General features: G+C 36.9%; 1 protein-coding gene and 1 long non-coding RNA gene across 4 annotated transcripts in view; one reads left to right on the forward strand and one right to left on the reverse strand.

Annotated features, from left to right (window-relative positions):
* The window catches only part of LOC146003326 (serine protease 1-like), a 46217-nt gene extending 34408 nt beyond the window's left edge, over positions 1-11809 (reverse strand). The window contains exon 1 of one of the 3 annotated variants that reach the window (XM_083141605.1): positions 11641-11809. In XM_083141605.1, the coding sequence (XP_082997731.1) occupies positions 11641-11748 (108 nt within the window). In that variant the 5' untranslated portion in view covers positions 11749-11809. Of the gene's footprint in view, positions 1-8165; positions 8627-10280; positions 10720-11640 lie in introns of those variants that run through there. The other 2 variants (XM_083141604.1, XM_083141603.1) reach the window with 2 other exon arrangements.
* Positions 1-12313, forward strand: part of LOC146003333 (uncharacterized) — a 399672-nt gene that overhangs the window by 345510 nt on the left and 41849 nt on the right. The gene's annotated exons all lie outside the window — the stretch shown is intronic.

Below are 12313 nucleotides of genomic sequence, written 5' to 3' on the forward strand. Positions count from 1 at the left end.
ATCTTGGATATATCATTATGTGGGAGAGGCAGGGAGGGGAAAAGGCACTTTCTCTCTCTCTCTCTCTCTCTCTCTCTCTCTCTTTTTAATCTTCCATAAAGAGCAATGAAAGAAAAATCGAAAACTGTTCCTATTTTGTACCTACAGTTCCTAAATAGAAATTACAATTTTTGTAACTATAATTGGCGTACGTAGAATTTTGTCGCGAGGTGTTTCAAGTTTGTTAAGATTTTAGTATTTATAGTAATAATAACAATACATTGTTTTTGATTGATTGATTGATTTGCTTTATTTTACTTCGCCTTTTGTGCCACTTTTGGCTAATTTGCGAATATTGTGATGATATGATGAATGAACACTCAGATACAGTGGCGCAGGAACGGGGCGGGGGGTACAGGGGTACATTGTACCCCCAAATTTTTAAAGGGGGTACTGTAACCTAGTAAATCGAGTTGTACCCCCTTTTGGTAATTTTACAGCAGATGGAAGGTACTACTGTTAAAAGAACCTATTTTCAATTCACCCAATAAAAAAAGTGTATATTGTTTATAATTTATGAGCATTATCTTTCTTACCACAGAAATTCAATCCATTGCAAACTTATTCTACTACATTGTGCTTGCTACTAGTTAGTTCATTGACCTGTGTTCTTGGTAACCTCCTTAAGGAGATGAAAATTGTTTAAAATGTGTGTGGAACGATGGAACCATATTTGCTCTCAGAAAATCATGCTGCAGACGAATGCTAAAGAAGTGGTCTCGTCGATTCGAAGATAAGATACAAATCTTCATCAGAAGAGTATATGACTGACTCCATTTTCTTTTGAATGTTTAAAATGTAATTTTTCGAAACGAAATATTTACACAAACGAGACGAGACACGACAGACCAACTTGGGGGGTACAATGTACTCCTGTACCTCACCCATATTTTTCATAACTTTGTAAGATGGTGTACGGAAAACTATACTTAAACCTATATTTTAAGATATTTTTTTGGAAATAGAGTCCCGATTAGCCTATTTGAGCATGAAGTGAATCTAGAATAAGTTTCAATAACTTCAGAGTGGAAACCGAAACAAAAATAAGCACAAACAAGAACGAGAAGGACCTCACCACACAGGAGATGAGATGAGGCTGTGACAATTCTCGACTCATCGCATAGCGATATCATTCCTAGGTGAAATTAAATTTTTCCTAGACATTTAAACAGGATGCAATTTGCGACTTTATCAGGGATACTGATTTTTACCTATGTATTAGGGTATACTTATAATTGGATATTAATTGCTTATAATCTAATTGTGATATCGAATGCAACACAAACACAACGCCATTTTAAGTTAAACCCTAAAGTCAAACTGTACATTACTTTAGTCAGATGAATGAACGACATAAATGAGATTCACTGCAGGTTCTATTGGTATATTTTGGATTGGATGGATTCACAAGGTGTTTGATTCATTTATTTTATTTATTTCACTTCGCATTTCTGCCACTTTTGGCTAATCGCGAAGATGAGGATGAGTGATGATATGATGAAATTGATATACACTCACAAATAACATCCATGACCAGGCCGGGATTCAAACCTGGGTCCTCTGACGTCATAGCGCGCTATTCTAACCCCCATCGTCACGGAGGCCGGCGAGGTGGGAATGCGTTTTGGATTTTCTCTGTAGATGCGAAAATTTTTAACTGTGACGCGCACATGCTTTTGCTTACATTAAAGTTTACCTTTTCACATAAACGAGGAATTGACATGTCACCCAAAAACACATGCATGCACCTGCATTTAATACCATTACATACGAAAATAAACCTTGGCCGGCTCTTCATATTGTCCACCAAGGATTGAAAAGAAGAAAAAAGTATTGAGCATATAACTTTCCTAGTTTCCTCTGAGATCTGAAGGATTTCGGTTTTGTATATGTAATGATAAAGTGCTTGTAGAGTGTCATTAGGTACAGCTAATTGTAATTATATAAGAAATAAATGCTTTGTCAAATGTTTCACAAATATTTCAAACTTAGACTTCTTACGAGTTGATCGGGAACCATCTCAACTCGAGTTTTCTTTTCTTTTTTAATACAACGCCCTGTAGGTGTCTGAGAAAATACCAAATACATCGCTTCTAAAAGGCATTGGATGTGGTACACATCTGCCATAAATTGTTTTAGATATTTTTATGCGTAGCTATGGCACTTTAAAATTAGAATGAAAAGAACTGAAGTGGAACTCAATAAGTATTATATATTTAATAATGTAATTTCTATATCCATTGGGTGGGAGATGATTATTTCTGGTTGGGGTGGCCGAAGATCCTCCTTATCCCCTTTAATCTCAACCTGCATTAAAATGAATAGATGTATCTTTGTTCGCAATTTTCACAGTTATAACTCCTGATTTTCCGTTCCGTTAAATTGAAACAAACCCCGAACGAGGTCCAGAGCTTTATATGTTTCAGAATTTTTATCTGGTTTTAAAATCTGTTTTTTTTTTAAATTCTAAGAAAACAAATAAATATGCATTAAATAACAGGACATTCGTGTGTGTTGTTCTAAAATATAATATTTCACATTATACTTAGATATCAAGGACGTATTTAACGGGGGGTTCCTGACCCCCCTCCCCGAAAGACTTACCAAGTAGTAAAAGTAAATAATCAAAATATTGTTTAGCTTTTGTTCGATGATTATTTCCGCTGAATTTATTGGAAGCAAGGAATTTGACGCATACAGCTTTGAAGGGTTCCAAACATTTATGGACACTACTAATATCATCCATAAAATATTAATCAGGAACTTTACTTTTCATTAATTGGATCCAACTTCTTTTTTGTTATTTAATAAATATTCAATTATTTTTCTATTTGACATTAAATTCCTTGCCAGGGCAGTTGTTTTTATGCAAATCTTGTCGATCTTAACTACACGTAAGCTAGATAATTAATACGTGCTGTTATATCTATATTATTTTACTATATTTTACCTATTCATGTGATAATAATAATTCATTATTAATTAATTTACATATTTAATTAATATTTTAATTTAATTAAATATAATTATTATTATTATTATTGTGACACTTGGTTTGAAGTAGTATGTGTGTGTGCGTGTACATATATATATATATATATATATATATATATATATATATATATATATATATATATATATATGGGGGAGGGTGAATTTTGTACCCCCCCAAATGCAAAACGTTCCTGCGCCACTGCTCACATACAACGATACCCAGGCTAGGATTCGAACCCGGGACCCCTGGCGTCGTAGCGTGATGTGTTAACCACTCCGCCACGGGAGCCGGCAATACATTCTTTTTATTATAACATTTATTAACAATAGTAATCTAATAATATGAACTGTTTATATTTTTGTGTGACACTAGTTAGTTTAAAACAGAGCACGAATTAAACATTTCTTCAGTTTGCCCAGTCAGTGATCACAACAGGTTCATTGAATGGACAGTGTTCCATAAGATATACACATATCATTCTGATCATGTACAATTAACTACACGTATGCTAAAATTGTAGTTTTACAACTTTGCTTTTACAACGAACAACGCTCACACTGGAAGAGCAAAGTTGTGCGTTACTGAATTAGTAGTCTTTCTGTATTATTTTCTGCAGATAAAGTTTATTTCGTGGTGAAGAGTAATGAATGGGATGATGAGAATAGACATTGCCATCTACATCGCAGGGAACGGAGTAGACTGGTTTTTCTCGAGGTACATTTATTTTTCTTGCTTAAGTAACAGTTTCTTATGTAGATATACCGGGTGGGCCAGACTCAATTAGGCAGCTTTTGATTAGATGTTATTTTTATTTTTTCTTCATTTTATTTTTATTGACAAATGTTAACAATTCCAACGGCTACAGAATTGTTACAAAAATGGAATCACACACACACAAGTCATTGATTTTTAAGATAGTGGTCGACCTGGGCACCATCTAAGTAAACACAGGCTTGTAGACGCAAAGCAACATTTTCACACGCCTTCCTACACATGTTAACCTGAACATTCTTGAACTCCTGAACAATTACCTCACGCATATGTTGCTCACTGTCAATGGGATTAGCGTACACCTTGTGTTTGAGGTAACCCCAATGGAAAAAGTCTGGTGGGTTGATGTCGGGTGATCGGGCTGGCTAGTCCACAGGCCCTCGACGGCCAATCCAGCGATCAACCTCGTTCACAGCATACCGTATGATGCAGCCATCTATCAATAAAAAATGTACTTTCCAATTTTTTCCGTGTGCTGTTGGATTTATTGGTTACTAATGTTCGAAAACTGACCAATTGAATCTGGCCCACCCTGTATACTATTCCAATCTTTGCTTATTTGAAGTACAAATAACAAGAAAAGAAAAAAATCTGACAAACAGATAAAAAATTACTGGGCTACAAAAAATAAAGAAATCATACACGGACACAAACAATGAGTTTCTTAAATATTCATGAACAGCAGTGCACGTAGATACACTATGTAATACAATAAGAACAAATACATGACAACGAAATTCTCACAATAATTGGAAAGCGCCCTGTGTTTCTGTACATTACGTTACATAAGCTAATAATACTTTGCGAACAATTTATATGACAAAATCAGTCTCAAAGGTAAACATATTCTCTGTTGCTATACAAAACGCCTCCTGTGCACTGCAATACATAAATAAGATCAAATTCATGAAGAAATTAGCCTCTAAATACTTACTATAGTAAAATCTGTTGCTGTACGTTATGTGTAGGCCTCCCAGAAATAACTACTTCCAACTATGCCACAAACAGTGCATACGTTACCTACAAAGGTTACCTCGTTTAGAAAGATTCTCCTTCTTGATCAGTTTGCCGGTGTTTTTTTTTCTTCCCTTCTATTTTGGGCTTGGATTATTCTCGTGGGATTTCGGATCTGCATTGAACATGTGTGCCGTGGATAGACAAGTTTTGGTAGTAGACACTCAACATAGAATTGTTGCAGCTGCGTTTCCATATTCTTCTTCCAGAATGGATCATCTCTCTGGATGTATTCTATTTTAACACCTTTCTGTGTCCACAGACCAAAGATACAGTACCTTCTCCGTTCCAGAAAGTTACTTTCTTCGTCTTGATGGCATGTGCAGGTGTTACATGTTTGACAGAAAAGGGACACTTAATTTCGATAATTGCATAACGAAATAAATGTTAGATACAGTGAAGTTTCAGATAGATATTGTATACATATTGTTATGAGTTGTAGTATGCATAAACCTTCTTTGTAATATCATTCAAAGCCGTGCTATCCCAATATAATCCTTGCCTTCCAATAAGTTCAGTCTCTTCAGATAAAGCTAACAACCATCATATACAACAAATGCTAAACGACTATTGTTATTATTTTATTACTTGGTAATCTTTTCGTTTGGGGGAGGGGGTCCAGACGCCCTAAATAAATCCTTTATGTCTTTCAAAGCCTTATGATCTCAATCCTAATCATTGCCTTCCAAAATATTCAGAGTAAAAATAGTAGTACTTGATAAGTATTTCGGGTGCTATACTTCAAAGCCGTATTATATTTATAGCTATAATCCTTCCCTCCAATACGCGTTCAGAGGAAATTATCCATCGAATATGCAAAATTTTCTAAAGGAGTATATTTACATTATTTAATTTTAGTACTTCATAATCCTTTCTGGGGGGTCCGGACCCCAAGCAAACTTGTTCTACGTATTATAGCGTAATATTTGCCAAGGACACCGGTTTAATTGAATTACTCAAAATAACGTTACTGGTTTACGTACGTACAATGTAAACGTCTAATGGAAACCGATAAATACTTCCCCATTTGATGATGTAGTAAACGGATAGGTATTATTTATATTTCATTCTGAACCCTTATTTTGCCGGCGATTTTGTAGCGCTTGAAACTTCATTGTTGTTTCTGCAGCAGACGATTTTCTCGGAGCCCACATCTTAAGCCAAACACACTTGCTGCCGTCACCCATATTTTGCAATTGAACACGTCCAGTTGACGCAAGCACACTTCCCTGTCTCTTGCGATCGTGTTTTGTCTTCACGAGCTATTTTGTTGTATCCCTCCGCGTTCTAATGTGGGTGGGGTTTAGAACGCTTCTAACTATCTGCACGAGATGTCGCCACAGTGCAGGGACACTTTTACGTATTGCAAAGGTTTCGTTTTCCTCAAACAGTCTCAAAATAGGAAAACTGACTTCTAGAGTGATGATGTTAATGTCAAGTACAATGAACATTGCATGTCCCCAACAAAACAGTTTTCCATAAGCCTGTGTGGTTAACGAGATAATTGCATGTGAAAATTACGGTTTTTCCCATTTTTATGTCCAATTTACTTATTAAGCAGGGTATTTTTTTAAATTTCTGCTTTGTAGGAAATACGCAGCCATATTTTCTGAAGGATAGAAAACAAACCCCGAGGTCCTATCTTTGCTCGTAACTGAAAAATCTGTTTAAAACGGAACGTCTGCACTGCGCGTTTTCGTCAATGTATGAAGGAGCCTTAAATAGAGTTGTGCACGGTTACATGCAAATAGAGTTGTGGGCCTCCCTGATGGCGCTGTGTAATCAAGTGGAGACACACACTTTAAACTGTAGGTCCAGTTCCGATTAGCCTTATTGTACATAAAGTGGATTTCAAACACCAACTCAATCAATCAATCAAATAGAGTTGTGCAGTTCCATGCACTTCAGCATAGCTACAGCGCCATCTGTGTCCGTGATTGACTCAACTCTAAATACAAATCAAGAATAAGCTCATTGACATTAACACAAAATTGTAAAGACAATAGAGAATCGATAGTAAAATAATAGCAATATCAACACTCTAGCCGATAGCACAGATTCGATAGCTGATGGAGGCACATTGCACAGATTGGTTGATTCCACTTTGAACTGCAAAATTCGAGAATTTAATATGGCAATTGTAATGTAATGTTATTTCGTGAAATGCCAACCTCCGTGCCAGAGTGGTTAGCACAGCGCGCAACGAAGCCAGGCTGGACATTTGAGTGTCCATTCATCAATTTCGTTATCCAAATCTAGGGGGGGAAGGTGCCAAAAGTAGAGGGGCAGGGACAGTTTAGCATATTGCAGGGGCAAAAGTGGCAAAAGTGGGGGCAACTGCCCCCCCACGTTCCCCTTAATCGCCACAACTGTCGCCACTCAATCTCATATTCGCGATTAGCCAAAAATTGCAGAAAAGCGAAGTCAAATTAACAAAATTCATTTATTCGTTACTTCGTGAACTGACCAACTAAATAAAAATTTGAAACGCAGCAACGGAAATATTAGTATGCCATGCGCTGTTATGAACATTTACACACTCGCTAGGCAATCGCAACAAGCTTAGAGGAAGGACAATGTAAGCAATTTGTAAACAAATAAGATACTACTTAAAACAAATTATTCTGACATTCGAGAACATACGATATTTTTGTTTTATCATATAAACTGTGTTAATCAACAATAATAGCCCCGTCTAGTTGGCTGCACTTTTTGAGTCTCTGCACTGAAGCGTCTAGTTGGTTGCACGGTGCAACACCGACTCGTCTCCTTCGTTGATTTGGTGTCAAGTAGTGTATTTGGTGTCTGTACCGTTTGTTTGCACTACCTTGTAGAGCGGTGTAATGTGTGGTGTATGCTTACGTGGTACATGCTAACTAATCAAATGAACGTTTAAAGCAGCAGACAGGCATTTGTTGAAACTTCTAAACTAGATTGATTGATTTGCTTTATTTTACTTCGTCTTTTGTGCCACTTTTGGCTAATTTGCGAAGATGGAGATGAGTGATGATATTATGAAATTAATAAATGGACAGTCACAAACATCCATGTCCAGGCCAGGATTCGAACTCGGGACCCTTGGTGACGTAGCGCGAAGTACTAACAACTCTGCCACGGGGGCCGGCTCTTCTGAACTTGAAGACCGCTATTCGTCTACTTGGTCGAACGTCATTTCCTTGCACCAGCCTGACACCGGGATACACCTGCACTACACCTAGTGTCAAAAAGTGCAGCGGAGTAGACAAATTATTGTGACATCGAGAACATGCATACGATTTTTATATTATGAACTGGCAACGATAATGACTCGCGAGGTTACGAAGGCCAGAGGCATTTTGCTGCTTACCTGTTCATGCACTTGGCTTGCAAACTTGAGTCCTCCTACAGGCATCGGGTATAGGACATTCACTGGGTATTGCAGAGGGAACTGGTTCTGCTTCCATGGTACTTGTCGCTTCTCTCTTCGATGCGTTGAGCGTTTCCTCGCCAGAGGGAAATCCGATCGAGTACCTTTTGATCCGTGCGGAGGAACTGCATTCGACACTTCTCCGTAGTTGACCGGTTGGTGCAGGGACCTATTCAACCGTTTCAACTTTCTCAGCGACGGATGTGGCCTCGCTTGCACCTGATTTGCTTCTTCCTTTGCAGACCCCAAGGCAAATGACATCAGCGTGACCGTGAATAACCTTGCAATAAGCATGGCGAGTGAAAGAGTGCAGGAATGCCCACGGAAATGCAACAAGCGATTGGGCATTCTTTTCGATTATACCTGACGTATAAATACAATTTATCGAAGCTAAAGTGCGTAGTTCCATGCACCTTGCACACCGAGAGTATTGTTCTGTTGAAATGCGAACGGGAGAAAACATTTTCGTCGGACTTCAATTGTCTTTGAAGTTTTTATACATAATTCCATATTAATTTTATACCGGTCGTTTTTATACACGTTAGTAAGAATAATTCATGGAAAATTAAAATGTTATCACTGGGTCTGATTTCTGCAAGAGTGAAACCATGTATTGTGTGGGTGAATATACTGTAGGAATTACTTTTAGTTTATGTAGTATTGTTTTCTAAAATCTTTTACAATAACTTTCAATTGTGTACCATTATAATATTCACAATATTTTTAAGTAAAATGGAATGATAGATCACAAGGTTCCATCTGCGCTCGCGGATTAATTTTTGTATGTGTGTGTGTGTGTATGTATAGGGTCCTGCAGGTTCTTCGGTTCTAAGTTATGCAGTTATGAATATATTGTGCATATGGAATAATTTATTAGGTTATTGCTATTGCTCATTAACTGAACTTCTCATACAGAACAATAACAACTTACGTTTTAATGTACTTTTAAACTAAATTACTAATATATATTGAAACATTCAACTACACAGTCAATAGAGGTGATGTTTCAAACGATATATGGACAAAAATGGCGACTAGGGACTTCCAGGAAGAAACACTGTAACAGGTGGAGAACTTTACGCTTTCAGAGATATTTCCATGGTAAAAGCAAAACGTTCAGCCGAAACCCAAGACGTATAGTGGGATGCACAGGTATTACCATCACCATTTTCATGCACTTTGTTGTTACCCAATGAGAGCTTCACGAATTGGAACAAAACCCCAAACAAGCTACTGACAACTTCTGCACCACCACACGATAAAATCTATTCCTTAAAGACACCAGGATTCATGAGAAAAATTAATGAAAATGGTAATGGACAATTTGCCGAGCAATACTTGTGCATCCCACTTCACATATTCTATGAACTGGGCGCAAAAAGTCTAATGCTCTTACAAGTAGACTTGCTTAAACATGGTGCATATTTTCGAAAAGGTATGAAATTGAATAACAATAATTTAAATGCTGAAACTGTATTTATTTTACTAAATCAATAAAAGCAACCTAATATTAAAAAAAATTGTGGAAGTAATTGTTTGATTACATATCTTGATGCAAAGTTTACTGCGAATTTCATGGTTTTGCCAATGTATTTCATTCAAAGAGGACATTAGTTATAAATGCCTTAAGGTTTTGAAGTGGACCTCCCCGTGCTGTTACTTTGTAATCAAGAAGTTCCTGGGTTTGATTATTTGATAGCGGCATGTGGTACAGTGGTTCAGATCTCGCTTTAAAATTTAGGTAGGGTCCCGATTAGCCCATATAATGAATACACTTAAGTCTGTTTTTCAGTTCTAGCCTGGACATGAGTTTCCATTGTGTTTGATTTTGAGGTGATATGGAATCATTTGTGGTAATATTCCGAACGAAATAAGGACAACAACCTTAGAAAGTTTATTCATCGTTCATTATCATCGTCGTGATTAATCTAAAAGAAACATCAACGTTATATAATAAAATACAAAGATTGCAAAGTTAGTGGTAGTAAGGTCCTAATAAATTGACTCAGACGGTACAAAATACTTGAGAATTATATATCTGGATCTTTAACTCACCTTTACAGCATCGCTTAGGCTGCTTCTTCCTTGGAGTATCATCCTGCGCTGGGCTTTTGCATACAGTGGTCTCATGTCTCGACCTGCGTCAACCCCTTTGCTCTTCCGACCAGAAGACTGCGATCTGCCGTAGACATCCGCCGGTCGAGAATTCGACCGCAGCCTCACAGGAGGGTGCAAACGGAACCTTCCCGAACTCATGATTGGTAATGTTCTAGGGGGTGCATAGTTTCTACGTAGGGATTCCTCACTGGCACTTCCTTCGTAGGTGCCGATGCCTAGTAGCAATGCAGCCTCCGCGACCAACAACGGCAGAATCATTTTAAGAAACTAAAAAGCTAGTTGCGAGATTCTTAAAGAAAAGTTATATCGAGTATCAAATACTGTAGTTCATTATCCTTTCAAGTTCATGCAAGTCGAAAAATTCATATAAATTTGACTTCCTTGTAACTCCAAAAGGCACAATTTCACTGCACAATGAGCATTGTGTGTGTTCTTTGTGTTACTATTTTTTCTTTTTATTGAAGGAATTATATTTCAACAAACGGCAAACTGAAGAAACGAGATTGTTTCTATTCAAAATCATTGCACGGAATATCATCATTTCATATAGTCTAGAAACTATCGATTTTGCGCAATCAAATTCCATCTTTTGTTTTTAGAATTATAGGTTAGGACGGCTTTCTTTTTTAAACAATATAAATTTATCAGCCTGGAAATAGTTTCTTTTGTGAAATACATAATTACAAATGCGTTACAGAATCTAATCTCAATAAACTCAAAGGAACTTATCAATTCCTTAGTGCACAGTATATTCCATTTTGAATTAATGCAGAAAGTTTCCATCAGTGACGTTGAAACATACAATCCACAAGTAAAACATAACTTTTCGATTCTGATTTGTTTTACAAATTGCGTTAGTCTTCTATCTCTTTCTTTTTCTCAGGCAACGAATCGATGAGAATTAACTCACTCAATTACTCCCAATGTAAAAGGGATATTTATTTTGACATAAAAAATAAGAAATATCTATGATAAAATCGTATATAAGTTGCAGGTAAAAAAACGTCATTCAGAAAATAACGAAAATTGATTCTGTCCTTTGCGAAATATATCGAGACATTACATGAGCAGAATTTGTTGTGGCACGAGACATTCACCTAGCCTTCTTTAAGCTTTACCTTACATTACTTCAACTGCACGGGCTCCCTGTAAATACAGGCCATATGATATCATATTCACACAAGTTTTATTACATGCACATATAACATTCAAATTATGCCTACAATAGATTCATATCTATGTTCAGAATAAATAAGAAAAGACTTTTAAGATGAATATTGAATTCATTTCTACTTACGCAAAAAGTGATCACGGAAACAAGCAACACAATCTTCCTGGACATCATAGGTTTTGACGATACCAATTCCTCGTGCAAAACTGATTTCCTGTGAGGTTGTTCACGCATGCGGTAATCGCAGACAGAACAGTTTCTACATACGTGACCACTCAGACACTGAATGCTGAACGGTTTTATCTTTAGAGCCTTTAAAAACATTACCGCCATAACATCCATAGAAACCTACACCACTTTCGAAGTAAAGCAGTAGATGTAATCTCATAAGAACAATAGCAGAGTCACGGTTCATACTCATTAAGTCACATTTATAAGTCGTGCTATGAAATTAGAATTAGCGAATTCTCTAAATGAAAATACGAAGACTTTCGCAGCTGCAAAAATTAAGCCCCAAAATCATTGATCTCTAGTCGTAGAGGAACGTGGCATTTCTTTTCAAAGTATTCATGCTAAGATCTATCTACTTCTGAACTTCTCTTTTATCAGTTATCGCGAAACACGGTCTTTGTCTTAAACGGATAGACAAGCGAGATTCAGGAAGACGGCGAATTGTGCCTTTCCCGTAATTATTCAAAAGTGATGTGATGCATAATTCTCACTGCAATCAGCGACTCACAATTAGTTAATTGTTACTTTAAGGATACTACATGTCAAGATGAACGGGTGCCTAAAAAGA

This window comes from Lepisma saccharinum, chromosome 20 (assembly GCF_977018435.1).
Source record: "Lepisma saccharinum chromosome 20, izLepSacc3.1, whole genome shotgun sequence".
NCBI classification, from domain to species: Eukaryota; Metazoa; Arthropoda; class Insecta; order Zygentoma; family Lepismatidae; genus Lepisma; species Lepisma saccharinum.